The sequence below is a fragment of the Acomys minous genome (assembly GCF_964271855.1).
Source record: "Acomys minous genome assembly, chromosome: 6".
In the NCBI taxonomy this organism is placed as follows: Eukaryota; Metazoa; Chordata; class Mammalia; order Rodentia; family Muridae; genus Acomys; species Acomys minous.
Genome location: NC_140487.1, coordinates 66,601,040 through 66,625,948, shown reverse-complemented (window position 1 = coordinate 66,625,948; position 24,909 = coordinate 66,601,040). Strand labels below are relative to the sequence as shown.

Genomic DNA, 24,909 nt, shown 5'->3' with positions numbered 1-24,909 from the left:
CAACCGGATGGCCTCAATATGACAGGTGTTAGTAACTCCCAAGATCTGAATGCTACCACTGCACCATTGAGTCTACCTCGGTGGGCTTGTCATTAAGGCGGTTCCTAAACTTTAGAGCTACACAGGACTGTTGAGTGCTTTTCTCTCTTGGCAGCATGTATCACCTCTTCTGATACTATGAGACCTAGTCTGTAGGCTTTGAACTTTTTCAAACCAATTTTTGGGGGTTCCTTAATGCTTGTACCTCCATTCTAACCCACCTAGCCTAGATAGGAGAGAAAAGAGGTTAATAGGAACAGAAAAAGTAGACCTTTTTTTATACACAGTTCCTTGGAGCAATTCCACTGGTGCAGTCGGCAGGATTCCAATAGGCCAATTAAACAGCAAACCAGCAATTCGGTGAAGGTGACTGCAACCCCAGCTGCTGGAACCTGGAGCAGCAGCCGGAACCCAGAGGCTTGAAGTGTTCACTGGTGTGGTTCCCTCTAGGAGCATATTGAAGTAGAGTGATGAACAGCCAAGACGAAAAAGCCTCATTTTTGTTTTGGGCATATATGTGTACACACACACACACACACACACACACACACACACACACACACACACACACACACATACACACACACACACACACACACACACACACACGGTGTCCTCTCAGAGTCTGTGCTAGGATGTTTATCAGTTGGCAAAGACCATGCTCCTGCAAGAGGTGGTTCCTCTTCCATGGACAAACATCACCTGTTCTCTCACAAGTCTGTTTTCAGTGTAAAAACACCGCATACCCTTACACATGTCTGTTTCACATCTCACACTTGGGATCAAAACAAAAAAAAATGTTTACATGCACTACATTAGTCCTCAGTAAGGAAGCTTATAGGTTAGTTCTAGCTTAATTCTTCCAAGTTCTCTGTCAAGAGCCTGTATTGTTTTCAGTAGCTGGGCCTTACCTTCAAGTTCTGGAGGCAATGGCAGTAGCTTATGTTATTTGAGGAGTCTTTAGTACCCCTCCTCCCGCAGCAAATAACCAAATGGGGCATTTTTTTCTTTTCTGACACTGGAACTTTTGTTAGTGTATGGCTCTTGGGAAAAACATTATTATCCCATTTAAAATATGTATGCACATAAACACACACACACACGTACTTTTAAGTGAGTTTATAAAATAATTTTCCTTATGTTTTTATCAACCATTCTTAGTTTCGTTTAACTTTTCTTCCTCCCTTTCCTTCTGTATCACCCTCTCTGCTTTCTGCTCAGTTATTTGTCCCCATTTCTCCTTCTTTCTTCATGTCACCTATGTCCTACTATTCCCCTCTTTCCAACTCCTTCCTACACTTATGGTCTCTTTATACTTTTTGTGTTATTCCAGATTATATATTCAAGCCTAAGGATTTGAAGTTAGAATTCATAAGTAAGAAAGACTTTGCAACATTTCTCTCTAGAGTTGAGTTATACCCATCAAGTGTTGCTATATACACAAAATAGTTTTGAGGATGAGTCACAATTATCTACTTGTCTGGTTTCTAGTCAATTATGTGTAATTTCATGTTTAGTCCTCTAGTTTGTCTACTTCCTTTGTGATTTCCCCCACTATGCAGAATATTTAGAATTATTTCCCCTGGAGATGACGTCTTTTTTGCATTATAGTAATCATTAGCAGATTCCAGAATTTCTGAACTGTGACAAAGTTCACTTCGTAGTCACCCATGTTTCTCTTAGCACATTTAGAATCTACTAAGTGTCTGGTGATCGATCACTTTTGTGCGAATAGACAAATAGTTTGTTACTAACTTTCTCATTGATCTCAAAGCTTACATTACATGAAAAAAGCAGGCGTCATCTCTCCTGTCATTTTATTGGGTGTTTTCTCTTGGATTTTTTTTCAATAAGAGAGATGAAGACAGTTGTTGATCCATTGTAGAGATGGCGCTATTTTACACGGAGTGAAATGGCTTCTCAGTGGGAATGCATCATTTTCAAGATCCATCTTGAATATGGATGGATTTCAGTGAAGAAGCCCTCACTTCCCTTGGTTACACCTCCTTTCCCCCAGGACAGTATTCCATGCAACCTCCCATTGCAGATGGCTGGAGCAGCAGAGACTTCCTAACAAAACAGATATAATGTCAATGTCACTTTATTGTCATCAATCAAGAGTAAATTTTAAGATAAGGCATGTAACAGTAACAAAATCATCTCGGGGAATGAATTTATTTTATGGGAGAAGTGACAATGATTGTATCTACTGTATTCTCTCCCTTAGCAGTTTAAGTTTTTCTAACCCAATGGCAAGTGGTGCTTTCCCACGGTACGGTGGGGGAGGGGAATGAAACTCATGGCAGAATGAGGAGTCAAGGGGAGGGACTTCAGCTTTCTGCTCTTTACTTTGTGGAGGGTCTTTCTGGTACACGACGTTTGATATTTTTTCCAACTATATCTCTCGTCCCAATGGATCCTGTACTATCTTCTTGCCTGGAGAAGGGAAAGGTACCTTAATTGCAGATACAGCATTGAGTGAACGTCCTATGCACATAATGTTCATTCTTGTTTCTTGTCCATGTTGCTGGAGAATGTTCCAGCAGTCACTTGAGGAAAGAGAATACCGATTTGTCCATGTCAGAATGTCAGGGTCACTGACTGTGGGAAAGAAAAGAGAAATGAAACCCAGATCTGTTCTTCCAATGACTGACCTTGTGATCACCCCCTATTTAGTGAATCAATTAATCCCCGAGAATATTAAATGCAGGTACCTATAGACACTTCAATCATTCTTAGAGGTTCTTGTGTAGAAACAATTGTATGGAGATTATAAACGTCAACAAAGAAATAGTAGAAAAACCCTTTATTATCCAAATCCATGTTGCTACAGCCTTTTTGTTTTTCTCTTTTTCCTATTTTTTGTTTAATTAATTTATTCAGATTACAACTCAATTGTTATCCCATCACTTGTATCCTCTCATTCTTCTCTCCTTTCCCTTTCAGTCTATGCTACAGCCTTTTGTGGGGGATCTATTTCATCTTCTTTACATTTTATCACATAAAACATGGATATAAAATTACTCTTTGAAGATATTTATTTATTTACTGTGAGTCTATGTGTATGCATGCACACATGTGTGCATGTATGCATGTGCCCTTGCCATGGTGAGCCCGTGAAGGTCAAATGAGAATTTCTGGCATTCAGTTCTTTGCTTCCACTGTGTGGGTTTTGGAGACTGAGTGTGGAACATCAGTTTCAGTGGCAAGTGCCTTTAACTGAAAAGCCATTTTGCTGTCTCCAAATTCCAGTCATGCCTCACTGAATGATGGAAATGTTCTGAGAAATGTATCATTAGGCAAAGTGTACTTACACAAATCTAAAGGGTAGAGCCTTGCTACCTGTCTAAGTTACATTTTATCTTGCACCTAGGCTATAAGATTGCCCGGCATGTGACTTCAGTGAATGTTGTCACATAATGGTAACAACTTGTGTATTTAAATGTGTGAACACAGAAACATTTGGTATAATACTATTGATAGGATTTTTGTAGGTTGCTATTACCTGCCTCTTCTCATTGTCTAAAACACGATTATGTAATTTTTGTCTATAAGCTTACCATTTGTAAATGGTTATTTCAGTGTATGTATCTCTATATACAGATGCATATACACATCTCCCTGAGAGGTCATATTTTTCATCTGCATCATATTCCTGTACTCTTTGTCTGGGTAGAGAGACTTTAACCAAGGAACTAAGTATGTTAGTCTCCAGTAGAAAGCAGTAAGAAAGAAAAAAAAGTATCAACAACTTATCAAGGTAAGCATTGTGGTACCCAAGGAGCTGATAGCATATCTAATAATATAGTGCCATGTAAGTTAGACCAAAACATATCAAGTCAGAAAAGAGAGTGGGGTAGGGGTGGGGCTGGGGGGTTATGGTGAGTTTTAAATATTTTTATTTTCAGTAAAAATTTGCTCGACAAACTATGTGAAAGTAAGTGAAGTTACTTTAAGTAAAGATTTCCTTATATATAGTGAGACTTTTAGAGGAGAGGCCTTTTATAGATAGTCTGTCATCTGTTATCATTTTGATATACAGAGCTGATAGAATAGAATTGTCATGTAATGTAGTTTGCTTTATTTTAAATGGTACTGCAAAAATTGGTTTTGTAAGGTATGGTGGAATTACTTCAAACAATGCTTTAAAAATCAAGGACAAAACCCATATGAAATGTACTTTTCAGGAGGCATATTCACTTTGATTCATAGGCAATTTGCTTCTAAAGTAAAAAGCTGCAAAGTACTAAGAAAAATCAAAGTTCCTACAGGTTATTTTATGTGAAAACATATTTACTTGGAAGGTTCTCGTTGCCTTTTCATGATGTAAACTACAGAAGCTGGCTTTAAACCTGACAAAACAACTTTGAGAAAAGCAAAGATAAGCACAACGTATAAGCGCAATCACAGGAAGTAACAGACATCAAGGATTAGTAAGCATGTTAGAAAGTCATGTTGGGATAGAGGCTCCTGTGGACATCATATCTTGCCATGTTGGGCCCATAAGAGAGAGAAATGTATGTTGATACTATGGCCTGTGATTGTTTTTCCATTAGGTATAGCAGGTTAGAGATATAAACTACAAGGATGCTGTAGTAACTTTTCTATGAACCACCCAAAGCTGCAGCCACCCAGAAGTGAGAAACTTTCACTTGTAATACCAAGTATGAAAATTATACTCTGTATGGAACTAGCACTGGCAAGACGGTAGATTTTACCCCTTAGACCATTTCTTTGTCATCAGGGTCCAATGGTGAGAATGCGTCCTTATGGGACCAGACACAACTGTGTTCTCTGTGGCAGGGGCTTTAAAGCATCCTTTGTTCCCTCACCTATCACAGAAAGGGTACTTTGTTTTTTCTAACCTCTCTTCTAAGAAGTGCAAGGTGGGTCTAGATAGATGATTTAAGTTGATAATGAGAAGAAATGATAGCTATTGATTTACATTCAGAATTTTAGATGCACCAAGATAGGAAAGATGTTTTCTTCAAGGTTGCCAAATACAAATAGCCAAAACACTATGAATGTAGCATTAATATAATTCCTGACTGTTTCGTAGTTCTTCTTGCTGTATGTAGTTTATTGTATACATGTGTAATAATTTAAATGTGTATGTAAAAAAAAAGTGCATGGTAGACCATCAGCAGCTACTACGGAGAAGCCCACCCTTCTCTTTGAATATCTTCTTTATCAATGAGGATTCCCAGGCTTTTTTTTTTCAAATTTAAATTCAGTTTGCTAGTCCCAGTTTTCAAGTATTTTAAAGATGGAACAATCTCTAAATTACTACCTATTTGTTGCTGTTGGTGTAGCTGCCCTGCATCAGTCTCATGAGTTTGTCACCTGCTGGGAGTTCTGGCAATTATTACAGAATTAAGAGCTTAGTAGAGACTTCATACCCTATGAGCATATACAGGGGGAGGAAGTCCCCCTCAGTCACAGTCATAGGGGAGGAGAGTAAGGGGAAAATGGGAGAGAGGGAGGAATGGGAGGATACAAGGGATGGGATAACCATTGAGATGTAATATGAATAAATTAATAAAATTTAAAAAAGAAAAAAAGAGCTTTTCTTTATATTGCTTCTTTTTATCAAGTATATTCAACCACATCTTTTCCCAGCCCTGACCTCCTCAAAATGAAGAAATAAAAGCCAAACACTCACAGTTTTCATAGTTATTCCAGGTCCATGTTGGTATAAAGCAGGTTTCATTCAATACCATGGGTTCCAAAGCTATGGCTATAGTTCCCACATTCATGTTTATAGCAGCAGGATAAGAGAGTTTTATCAGCATCAGGTCATTTTTCAGGAATTTTGCATCAAAATCAGGGTGAGCTATAGTCAATGAGGAACCATATATCTGCTCTTTCTCATTTTTGATGTTGGGTTGATAAACTCCCAGTCGGATTTTAGCTCTTGGGGGAAAAGAAGAGACAGAGAGATGGAAAACAGTCACAGAATGTCTGTCAAACTACAAGAAATGTCAGAAGTCACCTTATCCCATCAACTTAGCTTTACTGTTCAGCTGTGTCATAGAAGTGAGCTAATCATGTGTATAAAGTAGTAGTTTACAGGACGGTTATGTTATTACCATGCATGTAGAATGACCACCATGGGATCCGAGAGCCACAGCATACTTCACATACCCTATTCTAATGAAGAGTTGGGTAATCTCAACTAGCAGCCAGTAGAGAAGCCACCATGACTGACAGGTCTAAAAGTCTTGGTATACTCCATACTTGTTCAGACAGGTTTTAAGCTGGTACTTACTGCTTCTAACATTCTTATCCAACCCAGTGCTCTTCTCAGAACTACATAATTATTTTTGTCAGTCATTGTCTGCACTGATCCTAGATTCCTAAAGCTCTATAAATAGTTTTGTGGAGATACCATGTCACCCTTTCCTGCTGTTTTGTCTGGCAAATTCAGAGCCAGATGCCCTTCTTACCAGGAGGCTAGTCATGCAACACAGAAAAGAGGCATTCCCTTCTAGAGATGTGTGAGAGGAAGTCTGATTTATGAACTCCAGCTCTAACATCATGAACTGAAGTTGTTTCCTGTGTAATCCATCCCAATGTATAGAGCAAGCCATGCGTCTGTGTTGAACTAAACTACTACAGAACAGTTGGAAGGCTGAGAGTCATAAATCTGAAATGGAGATGAAGCTCTGGGTAAGATTCCCTCACACATATTTCTAAAAAAAGAATCAAATATTTTCTTTTATGTGTTTGAGTGCGTTGCCTGCATGAGTGAATGTGCACATGTATCTGCAAGTGTTTGTGGAGGCCAGAAAAGGACACCAAGTTCTCCTGGAAGTTTGACTTGTGAGTAGTTATGTGGGTGTTGGGAACAAAGTCTGGGTCTCTTGCAAAAGGAGCAAATGCTGTTAACTGTTGAGTTGTCTCTCCATCCCCTCCATGGATTCTGGACACCCAACAAAAAAAATGATTATCAGAAAGAAAAAGACACAATGTTCTTAGGCACCATAGCTTGGACTGCATACATGTATATCTTTAAACAAATATGTACCTGGTTGTAGATTAACATTTAGAAAGAAGAACAAAATAAATAGTAGTGGGTGATGAGGAAGTTTAACACATAGATGAAAGACACATGGCTTGTGAAAGAGGATCTAAAGGCACTTTCCTTCTAATTTTGTCCTGACTTCTTTCTTCTTGTGGTGAATATGTCCATAAAAATGTTAATGATAAGGAAACCATAAAACCATATCCCACTCTCCACTCAACTGTGGAGAATGTTCTGACCATTGGGAAAATGGGAGGGAGGGAAGAATGGGAGGATACAAGGGATGGGATAACCATTGAGATGTAACTAGAATAAATTAATAATAATAAAAAAGGAAACCATAAAACCCTAATTGAAGCCCCATGGCTTCAGCATGGCCATTCTAAATGTAGAGAATCTCATTGAGAAGGACAGAGTTTGGAACTGGGCAGTGTTTGCTTGAATGATTCAGTTAACCTAGCTATGGGATGTTCTTATTTGTGAGGTCATAACAATAAAATGATTGGAAAATGGATTTTCAAGAGATGCCGTATTTTATACTGAGCTTCTTTGCTTTCTCTTGTTTATCTGCATTTTGTGATCTCCATCTAGACAACTTCATACTATGGCTACCTTCCTTTCCCCTGTATTCCATCAACACAACACTGGCTCTTTTTCTTTTCTTTTCTTTTCCTTTCCTTTCCTCTTCCTTCCTTCCTTCCTTCCTTCCTTCCTTCCTTCCTTCCTTCCTTCCTTCCTTCCTCCTCCTCTTCCTTCTTCTTCTCTTCCTCCTCCTCCTCCTTCTTCCTCCTCTCTCTCTCTCTCTCTCTCTCTCTCTCTCTCTCTCCCCCTAAGTCCTGGTTTCTCAGTGTATTCTTGGCTGTCCTGAACTCACAGAGATCCACCTGCCTCTGCCTCCTGAGCGCTGAGACTATAAGCATGTCCTGCCACTCCCTGCTCAACACTAATTCTTAAACATGTCGATACCCTCATACCCTTGTTACATCAGAGATACTGAATGCTGTTCCCTTGCTCTCAAATATCTCCAGGCTTTATTCATAGCTGGCTTGTGCTGTCACTGCTGGCCTCATATCTTCAGAAAGACCTAACATGACCTCATTATCATGGTTCCCACACCTCACACCTTGCTCTCCAGCTTTATTCTATACTCCCCCCCCCATTCTCTGCTTTGGATTACTCTTCATATCAGAATATAAGTTCCATGGGGAAACCTTATTTTTGTCTTTATCCATAATGGCTTTTCATTAAACAGCATTTACAGTATAGTAAACGACTGAAGAATATTTATTGATGAATATTGGAAATAAATCTTCTAAAGCTTATTGATGTCTACACTGAAGTAGGTAAACATGGAGGAAGATTCTATCTTCTCAGAACTTCTAATTCCAAGAAAAACATTGAAGGTTGCTTCCAAGACCAACTTCCATAGCATAGAGCCCTCCCAGCTCCCATGAGTAAAGAATCACTTACGGTAGGGAACAGTGAGCAGCAGTGAGCACCCACTGAGGGTCAATGAGAGTCCCAACACAAGGCTCTGGGATGGACTGTAGATAGGCCATGTAAGGAATATTAAAATCATACGGTAATTCTTCATCTTCCTGTGAATTTTCTCCCAGAAGGGCTTCTGGAGAATTCACTAGGGAAAGGACAGAAACAAAAATCTCAGTAAACAAGATTTAGTTAGGGTAGAGTTTTCTCTAACCAAAATTACTCAAAGATACCAAGGTCTGCATTTTTGACATTTAAAAGTGTGACACAAAATAATGTGCCATCCAAGCTATCCATGTTAAGGGACCTAATGGTTGTTATGGTGAGATGAAATTGTATCTGACAGAAGTCTGACAGCACAGGCACAAAATCAATTAAGTGCTCTAAATATTAGTTCTTAACATCAACTTTTGCCAATAACTGGGGTATAACTTAAATACTTTTTGACTTTGGCAGTGAAAAAATATGGAAACTCAAAGTTTATACGGCCTTTGATTAGCCCACTTCCCTTCCATATGCCAGGTTTCCTAACATCTCCTCAGAGAAAAGGAAAGGCTCAGGACACCACTGAGCACTTCCTAGGCATGTTTCTGCGAAGCCTTGGTAGTAAGCATACTCAAAATGCCCCCAGATATCAGAGACCCTCAGACAGCATGTTAGTAGGAAAACATGAGGAATGAGAGTCTTTTCTTTGATTTCCTTCAGCAGCTAATTTTGTCTTTAAAATGATTCCCCATTCCGCATCTTATCTAACAAGCTTTGGGTGGTTACACCACATTTGAACCCTGGCACACCTTTCTGGATCTCACCCTCGCAGAAACTAGACTCCAAACTCACCTGCTACACTCAAGAGAGTGAAGATGAAAAAAACCTTCATGGCAAGCTATGATCTCAGCAGAGCAGAGCACAGCAATAGATAACACTATAAATTGTCCCAATCCAGAGAACTGGCTCTTCAACTAAGAACGGCAAAAGGAGAAACACTTGTGGCCTGAGGAAAAGGCAAGGATCTTACAGAAATCTTCAAATTCTTTTCTCACTATCTGATCTATCAAGGTGTACAGGAGTCACCAGGATCTGGCTCTGATGTAGGTGGAGAGGGAGAAAACCAAGATGGGCCCTTGGTGCTCCCTGTGTGATACTGAAATGCTTCACAGCTGCCTGCTGACTGCTTCCCTCCCCTCTTTATGACATGGCTCTTCTTTGTTGTCTTGCCTCCCTGGGCACCTCTGTCTTTGCAAGAGTCTCTTTGCCATCTCCAGAGTCTCTCAGAACACTGATGTAGAAAACACACATATCAATACTCTTTTTTCTTCTCCTGCTATTTTGCTGCTGAGAAACCTATATAGTTCTTATGGAAGTTAGTGGTGAAGTCAGGGCTCAATGACTTCTTCAGGTTCCCTACGACAAGACTGAGCTTTACCTGAGTCCTAGACTCCTAGCAAAGAGCAGTGGCCCTGAATCTCCTCACTATATGTGACATGGGGTAAAGTGAAACAACACAGGGCATCACCTTCCATGAGACTTGGATCAGGCCTTCCATTCATTGTTTTGTTTTGTTTTGGTTTTGTTTTGGTTTTATTTATTTATGTATTTATTTTCTATACTCTGGCAAGACTTTGCTCACTCCCTTGTTTTCCCACAACAGATCATTATGCTTATATCTTCTCACTAGGCCAGACACAAACCTTCCAAACTTTTATTTTTCTTCGTAAATAATGAGGTAAAAATAGTTTATTTCCTTAAAACTAGCCATTCTTAAACATTTTCTATTCACCTAACTGGGGATTTTCAATCTATTGCGAAACAACCCTGACTCTGAATCATCCCATCTAAAACTTATTTAACCCTCTTCACCCCAGCAAAGGTTTGGGGTAAAATCTAACCTGCTGCCACTATTTGGTTGGGATAGTAAATGAAACCAATTTTCTTCCTTTTTCATTTTTGTTTTGTACACTGCTTTTGTTCTGAATGAACCATGTTCTTTTTTTAAATAAGAAAACCTGACATAATAATTCCTGATTGCCACCCACCCCCAAGGTAGGTAACAAATAAGTAGGTTTACCTATTTTTATTGAGAATTTTATAAATGTATATAACAAACTATGATCATATCCACCCCCCACATTTCTCCTCTCCAGCTCTCCCCATATTTCTTTCAACAACAACAACAACAACAACAACAACAACAACAACAAAAAACCAGTAGTTTAGTGATAACTAAGGAATAATACTGAGGCTAGTTATGACTGTACATTTAGGAGCCTATTGATTTCACACTAAAGGAACTTATTTAGCTTCATCGTAGAGGCAATAATAATGCTACATATCAGTCAAATATCAGCAAAAATTAAAACCGATTAGACAGTGGGTAATGGTAGAACTATCTTCCTGTACACTGTCTATATTCAGAGTCTCCCAAGAACAGCATGATTGTATTCCTTTGATATTTGTCTGATAAAATAGTCACCTAGAACAAGATGGTACAAAAACAGAGGTGTCTTGAAAAATAATTAAGGTTAAGCAAGCTGGGGAAATGAGGAGAGGACCAGAGGTAGCTCACGTGACCACGTGAGGATGCAGTTACTGGTGGTAAGAGGACACACCAGAAAACCAGGATACTCCCAAGATCCCCCATTGCCTGGATCTTGGATTCAGCACCCTACAAAAGATACACACACACACACACACACACACACACACACACACACACACACACACACACACACACGTCTGGTGTTTTGTGATGTCTACTTGAGCTATACATTTTTTTCAACCTTATCACCAGGGTGGGCTGTACTTCCTTGTGCAAACCTTCTCCATTTGTTCAGTACTTTCTGTGCTCAGACTCCACTCCTCATTACGTCCTTTCAATTAGGTCATTCCAGATAAACACAGGAGCCATGTCGTTGGATTTTTATTGAAAATCCTTCTCTGCATGGCTGGTGAGGAGGCAATGATGGCTTGAGAGCCAGTAAGGAGCTAAAGCAGTGTGTGTGTGTGTGTGTGTGTGTGTGTGTGTGTGTGTGTGTGTATGTGTGTGGGTGTATGTGTGTGGGTGTGTGTATGTGTGTGTGTATATGAGAGAGGGAGGAGAGATAAAAAGAGGGAGAGAGGGAGAGAGAGAGAGAGAGAGAGAGAGAGAGAGAGAGAGAGAGAGAGAGAGAGAGAGAGAGAGAGAGATCCACTTGCAGGCTGGACTCAGCACAGATAACCACCACCTTTGGAACCTTGATCTTAAATGTATATGTATTCTTCATTACAATTTTCTCCTTACTTAATTTAGCACATAATCTGTCCTGATTTGTTGGGATGGAATAGGGGCAGATTATTGCCAAAGACCATGGCTACCCTAACAGTGTGATCATCAGCTTTTCATTATTTGGATAAATATCTAAGATAATTTGAGGAAAAACTTTTTTTTTCCTCATGATTTCAGAGGTCAACAATCTTGGACTTAATTCATTTTGGGTCATGGCAAGGCAGAACATCGTGGAGATGGAGGCATGTGGCAGAGGGTACTCACCCTAATGTAGACAGGAAAGAGTAGAAAGGAAACCACACTGGGGACCATGTATATTGTGCAAAGCTACACCCTCAGTGGTATATTTCCTCCAGTTAGGCCCTAGTCCTTAGAAACTCTATCACTGTCTAATACCCAAGCATTCAACAAAGAGTCCATGACAAGTAGTAATACATCTTTGGAAAGGAAGACCTTGGAGAATTGGGACATAATGGTGGGTAAAGCTGAGGGAAATGAAGAAAAGCTGCGATTTTAGATAAAATAAAGGAAAATGTAGCATTCTCACACAGAAGCAGTGATGCTTTGGCAATGAGGACATCCTGGGCTTTGTTCGATCTGCAGTGACTTTCGGCAATTAATTTTTAACTCTGAAATGTGGTGTCATTGTCTGAGTTTTATAACTCATGCTACATGGCTGGCATGACTAAATGTTTATTGTAGCAAAATTTTTCTTATGAAATTAACAAACACCTAATTATCTTTTAATGTAATGGGAATCGTGAACTTCCTCATCCTCATAATGGCAATGTTTCATAGAGTCTCCCATATGTCAAGTGAGTTTTATTGATTAGGTTAAATGTATGACAACAGGATCCTTCAAATTCTTTCCATAAAATAGTTCAATATTCTGTCCATCTTCTCATTTTTCATATTTGTTTATTCTTTGACAATTTTATATACATATATACTGACTAATATTTTGTTTTATAATTTTTGAGATTATACTATTCCTCTTCTCCCTTTCCTTCATGCAAACCCTCCCACATACACTTCCTCACTCACCGTTAAGTTCATTGCTTCTCTTTTGACTACTTGTCATTTTATGCATATATGTGCATGTTTATAGATACATATTCCTGTATACAACCTGATACTCTTATTCTGAGTTTTCATCCCCATTGCTCTCTTATTCTCCTATCCTTATGAAATCTTTCTAAAAGAGCTTGCCCATGTTGGTTTTTTAAAAATTCACCGAGTTGGGTGGACTTGATAGTGACAGTGAGTATTGTGGCTGTCATGTCATGTCCAAATGTCCATTATAGAAAAGTGTCTTGAGAACCCCAGGTCTGACCCCCAGTGAGGGAATTTTTTCATTTGTCACTGCCTTTTAAATGTAAAGAATAGACATTTCAAATTAGAGAAATACCATCAACGAATACTGGAATCTGTATATTTGGCTCTTGGATTTTGAAAAAAAGAGAAAGGAGAGGGAGTGAGTGAGTGAACAAATTTGAGTCAACAGTCTGACTGCAGGAAAAATACTAACAGAGGAGGCTAAAAGGTGGGGTAATGTTGGCAAATAAATGCTCTGATGTGGTCAGACTCCTAACGGGGAGGGGAATACTCTTGAAGTATACTTATGCCATTGATTGTGACATGTTTTATGTTTGTCTATAGCTGCATATGGAAAAGTGTGGGATACACACCCATCCACACAAACACTGTAACCACACATACCTATTTGTGAGGTTGTTTGTAGCTTTAATAAGCTCTTTCTTGGCTTACTTTATCCCATCAGACTCTTGAGCATTGTTTTATGAGACAAGAGAGTGACTCAGAAATGAATCAACCCAAAAAACTGGAGAGGATGTCTATAAGATAAAAACCCAACAGGAACAGAGCTGGAATACGGGTATGTTCAAGATCAGGACTTGCCCATCTTCCTCCTCCATCCCAGAAGTATAGCCGAAACTCATTTTAGTGCTGGTAGTGAAGCTAAGATGAAAACAATTATTGATAAGGGAGGAGAAGCTAAAAGATATTTCCATGTAGCTAACCTTTTTGTTTTGAGTGCTGGGGAGCAAACTCAAGGCCTTATGCAAGCTAGGCCAGGGCTCTTCTGACCTGTAGGCTAAGGTAGAAGGGTCATTTAGGTTCAGGAGGTCCAGACAAAACCTGGGCTACATAGTGACTAAAAACAAAAATAGAAGCCGGGTGGTGGTGGCACATGCCTTTAATTAATCCCAGGACTCGGGAGGCAGAGGCAGGTGGATCCCCATGAGTTCAAGGCCAGCTCGGTCTGCAAAGCGAGTCCAGGACAGCCAAGGCCACACATAGAGAAACCCTGTCTCAAAAAACCTAAAACAAAACAAAACGGTTCATAGATAGAATGGCATGCTGCTTTGTAATCTAGTGAAACAACGTTGTAGTCAGGAGAGTTGTAGGTTTCTATTGCTAGATATCACACCTGGTGCTGGTCCAGATTCCTAACAACAAGAGTGGTCAGCAATGCGTCTACCGAAAAAAAGGCCTTCTCCAACCTCACCTCAGGTCTAAAGCAATAATAACAGCTGGAGTTCTTTCTACTTAAAAATAGAGACATGTGTGAGCACATCGAGACTTAATAAATGACAGTCATCCTCTCTAGACTTGGCTGGCAGAAATGTGTGTAGGTGACAACTAATTTTATGGGGGAGAGGGGGAGGGTCCTTCAATCTTGGGCTCCTCTTCCCCAGGGCCGCCATAGAAAACGGAGCCCCCAAAATGGCAGGAGGCTCTCAGGGGGGACAAAAGGTGCTAGAGGGTGAAGACTTACCGAGGCCGGCTGCTGAGGGGCCAGGGGAGACTTGGGGCTGACGTCCATCCTCTCGCCTTGGTCATCTCGTCATCTGCCATCTTAAGGGAAATGAATGTCCGCAGTTCCCTCCCTACATCCCCACCCTACCCCATCCCACCCCAGTTAGCGGAAACCTGTGGCCAGGGACGACACTTTTACGACAGCCCCTGAGGTCAGGTTTGTTGCCGCACCCATAGTGGCTTCCGGTCAGCTTCCCGGAAGCAGGCTCCCTACATTCCAGGCCAGACGTTGCTGCCCCCTGGCGTTTAGCCCCGAAAGAGCTGTCTTGAGCCCTGCACACCATGTAGCTGAGGTGAGATGACAAAACCCGGAAACCTGGTCCATTTATCACTAAGGGAAGACAAACTGAGTACAACTCCATGGTGGAATACCACGTAGAAAGAGCAGGGTAGATGCATGGAAACATCTAGAAACATCAAGGGAAAAAACGTTGCCACAGAATATATATTTATGAACTTGTGCGTCTATTGTTAGGATGCATGGTATGAATGAATAAATAGTTCTGAACCAGGAGGAAACACCCAAGGCCAAGACCAGAGTTGGAGGACAAAGGTGATGAAGAAACTAATTTAACATCATCTCTAATTCCATGCATTCTTCCCACCGCGGCATTCCAAGTGACAGATGTCAATCACCTGGCCCCTTTTTAAACTGAAAAAAAAAAAAAAACCTTTTATTTAAAAAATTTTACTGACTTGTGCGTGTACATTCACGTGTGTTTGCCGTGATTCTTGTTTGGAGGGCACAGGACAGTTTGAGGGGACTGGTTCTCTGTCATCTCGGCGGCCATGCAATTTTTTAAAACAGGGAACTGTAAGGCCAAATTTTCTTCACATACTTCAACCAAAACAACACGTTACTATAGATAGAGGCAGGACTAAAACACAGCTGTCTTCTATTAAGTTGGAACTTGAGAAATTTGCAGAAATTAATCACTCCCACATTTTTGGACTTTTGTTTGTCTGTTGTTTTGTTTACAGAGTTAATTTTCACTTTAAATGCTATTTACACTTGGTGTAATGGCACATACTTTTAAGCATTCCAGAAACAGAGGCAGGCAAATCTCTGAGTTCAAGGCCAGCCTGATCTACTCAGAGAGTTCTAGGACAGCTGGAGCTACACAGTGAGATTTTATCTCAAAGAAAGAAAGAAAATGTTTTTATGTTATGCTTACATGGTTACAAACCAGTCATGGGTAGTTTACAATTATAATGCTGGCTGCAGAGTGAAAGCTTGTCCCAAAACAACAAAAAGCAGGACAACTTGTGTTACATGAAACCCCGTATAGAACATGTTAAGCTAATTAAAAATTTTCTCCATCTTAAATTGTAATTAGTAAATGTTGATAAAAACCACATATGCAGAAGATCTTGGGGAGGGGTCCAAAAATTTTAAGGAGTTTAACATGACTCTGAGAAAATAAACTTTGAGATACATGGTTGTAGAATCATTCTTTCTATCTTCAGAAGGTATATTGTTGGGTGAAAAAAAATCAAGTAACTTAAAACAATGTTTTTTGGGGGGTTTTGTTTTTTATTTTATTTTATTAATTTATTCATATTACATCTCAATTGTTATCCCATCCCTTGTATCCTCCTATTCCTCCCTCCCTCCCATTTTCCCCTTACTCCCCTCCCCTATGACTGTGACTGAGGGGGTCCTCCTCCCCCTGTATATGCTCATAGGGTATCAAGTCTCTTCTTGGTAGCCTGCTATCCTTCCTCTGAGTGCCACCAAGCCTCTCCATCCAGGGGACATGGTCAAATATGGGGCACCAGAGTTCATGTGAAAGTCAGACCCCACTCTCCACTCAACTGTGGAGAATGTCTGTAAGGCTAAAAAAATACAGGGAGTGGGGGCACAAAAAATAAATTCACCGAGTTTAGTTTTGATGGCTGCCATGCGTAGGAACTTATTTACTGAAATATGGTCATCTTATCGGTGGCTTTATCCCTAAAGACAATGAAAAGTTTGAAGAGAAAGCTCATCATTATCAATGATAATTCGTAGACAAGTGTATGACAGAATACAATGCTTTTATTTCCATACCCATCTCAGGCACAGTACGAAAGTGAGGTTGACCATGAAAGGGCGGCTCAGGAGAGATGCTTAGTTGGCATTAATGGTCTGCCGAACCCAGCCCAGGTAGTTGCACACTCTGGTGTAGACACTAGGTTTCCCTTTGTCACTGCAGCTACTGCCCCAGGAGACGACACCTTGGAGTTGTTCATTGCAGACCATGGGGCCACCGGAGTCATACTGAACAAGAAAAATAAAAAGTAAAAAAGACAATCAGTGTGCTTGCTGATACTCAGATGAGAGAATGAGCTTAGAGGTAGCCTTTCATTACCCTGAGGCTATTTCTTAAATTCTTCATTCTACTTCTGGAAACCTAGCACACAATCATCTTCCTGTATCACTAATACATTTTTTTAATGGCCCCACTTAGGGGCAATAAGAAGTGAAGGCTGGAGAGATTTAAGATTGCCTTGCCATCTCTTCCTTTCCACAAGGGTTTCCTGCAAAAATCTCAAGACATTGCCTGCGTGTATTGCCTGGACATCACCATTCCTGTGGTATCTTTCCACCAAGTCTAACCATCCCACCATAAAAAGAAAACTTAACCGTTTCTGCCAAAGCTATTCCCTATCTTTCAGATTCAACCTCAGGAAAAAAATTGTTTTGATTCTGTTTTTGTATGTGTATGTGTTTGTGGAGTGTGAGTGCACATGTGTGTTTATATGTGTGTAAGGGAGTATGTGCATGTGTGTGAGAAGGTGATGGAGACCCATAGTTGATGTTAGATGTCTCCCTTTAAGACAACATCTCTTGTTGCACTTAAGCTGGCTGATTCTTGCTCAGGAGGTTCCCTGCTTTTGCCTTTCCACTGTTAGCATTAGAGGTGCCTGCTAATCCTGTTTGCTAAGCCTGCCTGCTAAGCCTGCCAGCTTTTGCGTAGATTCTGACCATCTGAATTTCAGCCCTTGTCCTTCTGGAACATGCGATTTATCCCCTGAGTTATTTTTCCTAGCAAGACGGATGAACTGGGCAGAGAAGGAAAGCAAACTCACCTGGCAAGTATCGTATTCCACATCTAGGAAGCCGATACAGAGCATGTTGCTTGTGATTTGATGTGGGTAGGCACTGTGGCAAACAGAGTCTGACAGGATGGGAGCGTTCAGACAATGAAGATCTGAAGGGAAGCTGTCTGAGGAGTGAAGGGCAGAAACGGGAAGCTATCCACGGTGACTCGTGAGAGTCTTTCCCATTCTCTCTTCTCTCACACAACACTTCCTGTGTCTTTCAATTTGGCTGGGTCCTACATTTTTGGAGGATTTTTTTTTTTCCTGAAAGATTTTCCAAAACGTTCTAACCAACCTAGTTCTTTCTTCGTTGACACAAATGTTAGTGGTGACAGATTTTCTTGAGTTGTGCTCTCCAGGCTCAACTGAATCCCTTACTGATCTATATACCACCCAAGTATCTAATTCTATAATCGCCAATCATCTGTAAATTGAATATATTGATATCTTGCTAATAATTTTTCTTTTATCTTCTATATGAACTCGGGAAAACAAACTTTTTAACCTTGAATAGCATATTCTAAGACTATGTGGGTCAAAATTTATTTTCAGAGAAATGTGTTTTGAGTGACAATTTAGACCAGGCTATTCCCTTCATGCCTTCTGTGTCTGTGTGTTCTTACATTTGAGGCCTATGTCTTAGGTAACACTTACGTCCAGTGCTTACTGTATCACCCCAGCCTGATGCAAGGCACTCAGTACCAACTGATGGACAGGAGCTTGGCAGAGAGACAGTGGACACGTGAGAGTTGATGGTGGCTGGGGACTTCAGTTTAATTAGCATAATGTCGTTATCAATGGTGTCATTGTCGTAGTTGGGATGAGGGATGATCTTGGCTGCACTGATGAATTGCTCATCACTCTTAATTTCATGAATGTTGAATTCTCCCAGACGAACCTGCAGTTGGCTATATTTATAAGGATTAACAGTTTTCTAAGTATCCATCTTGGAATTCTTCCCCCTCCTCGACTTTTAATCATATAATACAAAGACCATCCTATTCAAGAATCCAGCTAATTGCACTTTAGGTAGCACTGGTTCCTCCTATCCTAGGCACAGTTAGAGTGTTCCCTATGTATCACTGCTAGTGCAGACTCAGAGTCCACCATCTCATTAGAATTTAAGACAGAAGATGGAGAAGTGGTCCCTCATACAAAGCAGTACAAGCTAAAAATGCATTGGAGACGATTGATTGGCACTTAATATTTCTCTTATGGTTTTGATAAAAAAAAAGTTTTATAGGGAAGTGAGAAAGAATCATAGATGGAAAATATTTAGAGCATAGAACAAGTTTCCATTTTCACGTTATAAGAATGTATATTTTATTACTTCATATGATGTTTTTATAATCATGATTGAGATACGATTATTGAGACCATGTATATGGCTTCAGGTTTTTAAACTACTTCATTATTTAGAAAAGTATCTGTAAAACCTAAGGGAACATATGAAAGTCCTATGACTATTAGAGACACACAGGCTCTGACTTATCTTTCTTTGTTCCATCAAGTGAGCTGGCACAAATGGCTCAGTAGGTAAAAGTGCTTGCTGTTAAGCCTGAGTTTGATTCCTGGGACCATATGGTAGAAGGAAAGAATCAACTCTAGCAAACTTGTACCCCGACTTCCACATGAACCCCACCCCCAGTAAATAGTACATACACAAATGATTTTATTCATCAGACATAATACTGTATTTTTTTTTACCCTTCTCTGGAGTTAAGGGAAATACAACCCTAGACTTTAGGACTGAATGTTGGATACTTACGGCTTGTAGCAGTGAGCAGCAGTGAGTACCCACTCGTCACTGATGAGAGAGCCTGCGCACAAGTGGTAGCCAACATTCAGGGACACCAGGTAGGGGACAGAGTTGTTCTTACATGTGAGGCTTCCAATAATCTTGTCACTATTATCATCAGTGGGGATAGCAGCTGTTAGGGAAGAGGTAGAAACTGTTACACAGATCAGTCATGGAATTCTGTACCACGTAGTTCATGCAGACTAACCCCACAGGACGTGACAGTGTTCTCAGCCACCAGCGAGATGTTAGGGAGCTAGGTGCTTGTTTCCTTTGTAGGATTTTATTTATTTCTATGTAGAGTTTTGTTTTTGGAGATAGGGTTTCTCTGTGTAGCCCTAGCTGTCCTACAGCTCATTCTGTAGACAAGGCTGGCCTTGAACTCAGATATCCGCCTGCCTCTGACTCTGGAGTGCTGGGATTAAAGATGTGTGCCATTACCACTCAGCTTCAGTGTAGCTATTTTGACAACTTATTATGATATGTATCTTATATGAACTTTTTTTTAAATAAGGAAACACTCCCCTTTAGATAATGCTTTAGGTTCAACACACATTGTATTCTTACATATATCCACATACATGTAAGGGCATTCACACACAGAGACTATTAAGAAAATAAATGTCTTACAACATTGATTTAGGATATAAATATTATTTTAGCATAGAATTTGATTCAAAGTCCATGCAAGTAAGTAAAACTTCTTGTAGAGTCACTCCCCGGTTATGTATGTTTATAGTGATGGTTGATGTGTTGGTGTGGACTAGCTGTTCTATTAGGTAATAGGGATGGAATTTGCAGAAACCACTTGAGAATATTTTATCTCTGAAGAAAATAATTGTTTTGAATTTTTATTTTGTCAACTTTTTCTTTGGGTTTAACCTAAAGTGTTTATTTGAGCATTTTATAGCACATTGCATTGCCTTCCCTGACCTTTCCCTTTACCCTGACAATCTCTTTCCTATTCATTGCCACATTTAACATTGGGAGCTATGACCTACATTCTTGCTAAGATTTCCTGAAGCTATGAATGCCTTTAATTATGATGTGTGGACTTTGCTTTCTAATACTTAAAAATATAATTTTGGGAGAGAACTTTCTAAGCTTTACTAAATCATACCTGTTCAATGTGGGAAACGTTAATATAAAGTTTTAGTAATAAATATTTGGTAGTACTAACACTGAAATATACAATTCCTTCTCTTTTTTTCTCACACTCAAATGACATATGATTTTATACCAACAAGAATTCATCAACAGGTTTCTCAAAATACGGTTTAAGGTTTTATCTCTGGCATATAAGATATCTTTGGCACATCAAGATCCCTTGTTCCTAGTAAATTATCAGCTCTTCAGTCTTCAGAAGTCTCAGGCTTGCATGCTCACAGCATATTCAGTGAGAACAGACTAATTTTAGTCATCAACCCCACGTTCTCAGAGATCAGGACAACACTTCCTTTATGTGGACAACTGTCCACCCCTCCCCCCTCCCCCCCAAATTAGAGAACCTGTCTGAAAAGTCAGACATGTTCTGCATACACCAGATAGTATCCATGAGCTTTCTCTAATAAAAATGTAATCATTTACAATAACAAATGCTATATAATAATTTTCCTACATTTCCACTGTCCTTCATACAGATGCCATATTCAACAACCGTTATTGATTTCTAAGCGCAAAGCACGCATTTACACACAATGTGTACTTCTGTTGAAGGGTTCTTTTGAAACACTCACCAGCTGCTCCAAGGAGAACCAGGAAGAGAAAGGTCTTCATGGTTGCTCACTAGTTCTGCATTGGAAAATAGGATAAAGGCTTTTTCTCCAGATTTGTCATTGACACTCAGGGCCATAGGTGCCAGAAAAGAGATTTCACTGTAGAGAGAGAAAAAAAATAGCATTCAAGTCTGTGACAGACGAAAGATGATAATGCAGGGCCACATGCCAGCATTCCCCACTTTCTGAGAAACTTATGGCAATGGAAGTTGCAAACACACAGGGTGAGGACTGTTCATTGCGAAAGGAAATAAGTTGTGTTTAGCTCATGGTACACAGCTGTACGTTTCTGGATTCTCAGATAAAAATAATAGTTTCTAGTTGTGACCTTTTGTCCAAAGGACCACGTTAAACCCTGTACCCTTGGTATGCAACTAACAGCTGTTTCACAATTATGCACTTTGTTGATTTTCTAGAAAGAAATCATGCAATTAAATGTAAAGCGCATACCTACTGATTCATTCCTTAGTAAAACTTAGGGTAGCTTTGACCTTTAAGTTCATGTTGGCTCCTTTTTTTTTTTTTTTTGTAGAGAAACTCATTTAATTTGTATTATTATAATTAGAGTAAGACCAATTTACTCCTCACAAAATTTAAAATAATTCTCCTGTTACCTTCGCCAGATGCTTTAAAAATTATTTTTGTATTGTATTGATTATTCCCGTCACACCCTGGTCATAGCTCCTTCATCCTCTCCTCCTGGTCCTCCTGTCTCCTCGCTGTTTCCCCTATGCCCCCTCCCCTACTCCTCAGAGAAGGAGAGCTCCCCTGTCCACCCACCCCAGTAAACCAAGTCACATTAGGACTGAGGGCATCCTCTTCCCCTGTGGCCTGGGGAGGCAGCCCCATCAGCAGGCAGCAGAGTCCATGCAGTCCTCTCTCCTTTCTAGGGGACCCATATGAGGACCGAGCTGCCTCTCGGTTACATCTGTGTGGGAGTCCAGTCCATGCTTATGTTTTCTTGTTGGAGGGAGTGAGTTTGAGATCACCCTGGCTAGACAGCAAGTTCAAGGCCAGTCTGTACAATTCTCCTGATTTGGATCCCTGAGTGCTCAGGTTACAGTTGTGTGTCACTGTGGGTGGTATGATACCACTTTTTGATAAAATTCTCCCTTTGTCTGAACAATTTTCTCGGAAGACATCTCTCATAAAATATCCTGTGGTTTGGTTTCAATTGCCCCTTGTCACTGATGCCAAAAAGCTTAGAGCCGCCATGGTTCAAACTTTGAAAAAAGTTTTTTGCACTTGACAAAACAGTATTGTTGTTTCACATGCAGCACTTAGGATAATAATTATGTTTGAAAGTATTATGTCAAGACCATCAAGTTCCTCTTATTGTCCCTTCATAAATGCATTTAAATTCTTGCCTCATCTTAGAAAGTGACATAATTTGCCAACTGTAGGATTTGAAAACATAAAACCTGATTTAATTCTATATTTTAAGAGATAAAATGTATAAAGTAGAATGCCCTCTGTTTGTTAACAGCTGTACTCTCGCAGTGACGGACACTTTTGATTATTAAGCGGTAGTGCTCAGAGCACACAGTGCTGGATCATTTCTAGTTATCTTGATGCTGTGCAGAGTACAAGAACGCAAGCCTGAAAAAGGCGAGCACAGCTCCTGAAATTTAGTTTGGAGCACAGAAAAATTCGATAAAGTATTCCCTGGAACATGATTTCATTTAATAATGAAGAAATCAGCAACTGTTAGGATTCCAGCTCCATGGTAATACTTCATATATTAACCTCTTCCTGCATCTGTAGTGAAATTTAGAATCACAGGCTGCATAAAATGGAACATTGACAAACACTAACAAAAACCATGGCCTGAAGCCTAGTTGCTGTTTGTGAAACATTCTCCACAGGTCTGTGTGTTTGAATGCTTGGTCCGCAGGAAGTGGTAGGGTTTGTAAAGGTATGGGACCTTTGGGAGGTGGAGCCTAGTTAATTAGAAGTCACACACCACTGCTGTCGGGCTTGGCGGTTTTGTTTCCTGGCTATACTCCGTGGTCTTGCTCTCTGCGCCAGACTGCTGGCGCAAAATGATGGGCCTCACTCTACTTTAGTGACTTCCCTACCAGGATGGATTGTATCCACTCTAGAGCTGTCTCTCAAAGTAAAAATAAATTTATTTTCCCTTAAGCTGTTTTTTTTTTTCTTTTTTGGTCAGACTGCTTACACGCTTAGGGGACAGTGTTAGTGATGGCAGAGAGGCTAGTCCCTGATGTACAACTGTGGCTCCCATTCCTATGGACAGTAGCAAATGTGTTGCTTACTCAAGGCACATAGGTGTAGATCAGGTTTAAATATTCTAAAAGTAGGACTTATGAAAATCAGAATGTCAGTACAATTCAATGATCGTTCTGTACATTTTAGGTCCATATGCACTGTATAGTGTACAAAAGAGAATATACATTGTTCACGCTGACTGTATTAAACCCATGTACACCAAACCCTCTACATCTTTGCACATTATTTTAATGAATAGAATAAAAAGATAATAAAATTGAGGCACCAGATCTGCACTTATCAGGTCATAGACCGCTCCAAAAATTATAGTTGCTTATGCATTTATCATTCAAAAGATTTCACATGAAAAGATGATCACTGAGTCTGTTAATGCCTTATTTCTTGGGCCTGAAAAGGTGGCTCCTCTCTTAAGAGCATTTGCTCATTTTGCAGAGGAGTCAGGTTTGGTTATCAGAAAATACAAAGGCCTTATCAGACCTCTGGGGCATACGTGCAAGCAAACATGTATGTGCTTATAATAAAAATAAATAAGTCTTCTAAAATAAGAATTTATTTTCTAAGAAGCTACATGTCTGAAAGATATCAGAAATCTTGATAATACACAAAATCAATAGTGTTACTCATATAGGATTTAAATAGTCCTTAAGTGACTTAAAGATTTACAGCTCATAAACTCAAAATGTAAAAATTGATTTTCAAAGTTTGTATAACTTGGACAAACAGATTACATTCTGTAATACTGCTGGCTTAATAAAATGTAGCTAAGCTTCATCAATGTGTTTAACTTTGCAGGGTGCTTATTTAAGGAGATGGCCTTAAAAATATCTGCATAGCATGATGGCCTCAGCGAAAGAGACATAAAAAAAAAAAAAAAAAAAAAAAAAAAGAGCATCTCCTTAGCAGACTTTCTGGCTGAGGATGGTGGACTGCCGGAGGAGTGCCTCAGTCCCCAAACCAGTCAGCTGGGCTGATGATGCAGAGGACCTGGAAGATTCGTCAACAATTTGTGCCTGAAATGATGGCAGGGTACATTAGGCACCTCCAAATGACTATCTCATTCTTCCCAGTGCTAGACGAAACTGCTCCAGAACCCTGTGTCAACTGGCGCCATCTTCGCAAATCGCCACCCTACACACTGTTGCCTGGGGAACGTGCCTTCTGATGTGGCCAAAGACTCCACTAAGGGATCCTTTAGATGAGTAGGTATCAGTGCAGCACGCTTACCACGTGAAACCAGCAATCCAGACAGGTTGAAAGATTTAGTTATGCTGAGTTTGAGGACTTGGATTTTCTGCGTAGAGCCCCGTGTCTCAGTGAAGTGTCTCCAGGTAACAGGAAAATTCCAGCGGGC

General features: G+C 40.0%; 2 protein-coding genes across 3 annotated transcripts; both read right to left on the bottom strand.

The window, feature by feature from the left end:
- Positions 1 to 1,824: 1,824 nt before the first annotated feature.
- On the bottom strand, positions 1,825 to 14,733 carry LOC311599472 (putative inactive serine protease 58). Of its 2 annotated transcripts, none has more exons than XM_084785369.1 (5): positions 9,389 to 9,695; positions 8,534 to 8,699; positions 5,702 to 5,952; positions 2,495 to 2,640; positions 1,825 to 2,109 (listed from the first exon to the last, which is right to left on the bottom strand). In XM_084785369.1, exons 1-5 carry the CDS (start codon positions 9,426 to 9,428, stop codon positions 1,960 to 1,962), a joined length of 753 nt encoding a protein of 250 aa, XP_084641495.1. In that variant the 5' UTR covers positions 9,429 to 9,695; the 3' UTR covers positions 1,825 to 1,959. The 2 variants fall into 2 exon arrangements, with proteins under 2 accessions (XP_084641495.1, XP_084641496.1); XM_084785370.1 differs by lacking the exon at positions 9,389 to 9,695 and adding an exon at positions 14,611 to 14,733 and having other exon boundaries at positions 1,826 to 2,109.
- A 1,946-nt stretch (positions 14,734 to 16,679) lies between these two features.
- On the bottom strand, positions 16,680 to 21,407 carry LOC311599013 (trypsin V-B-like). The gene is made up of 5 exons (XM_084784712.1): positions 21,270 to 21,407; positions 19,504 to 19,666; positions 18,390 to 18,643; positions 17,724 to 17,860; positions 16,680 to 16,911 (listed from the first exon to the last, which is right to left on the bottom strand). The coding sequence occupies exons 1-5, from the start codon at positions 21,307 to 21,309 to the stop codon at positions 16,762 to 16,764; spliced, it is 744 nt and encodes a 247-aa protein (XP_084640838.1). The 5' UTR covers positions 21,310 to 21,407; the 3' UTR covers positions 16,680 to 16,761.
- Between the last annotated feature and the right edge of the window lie 3,502 nt (positions 21,408 to 24,909).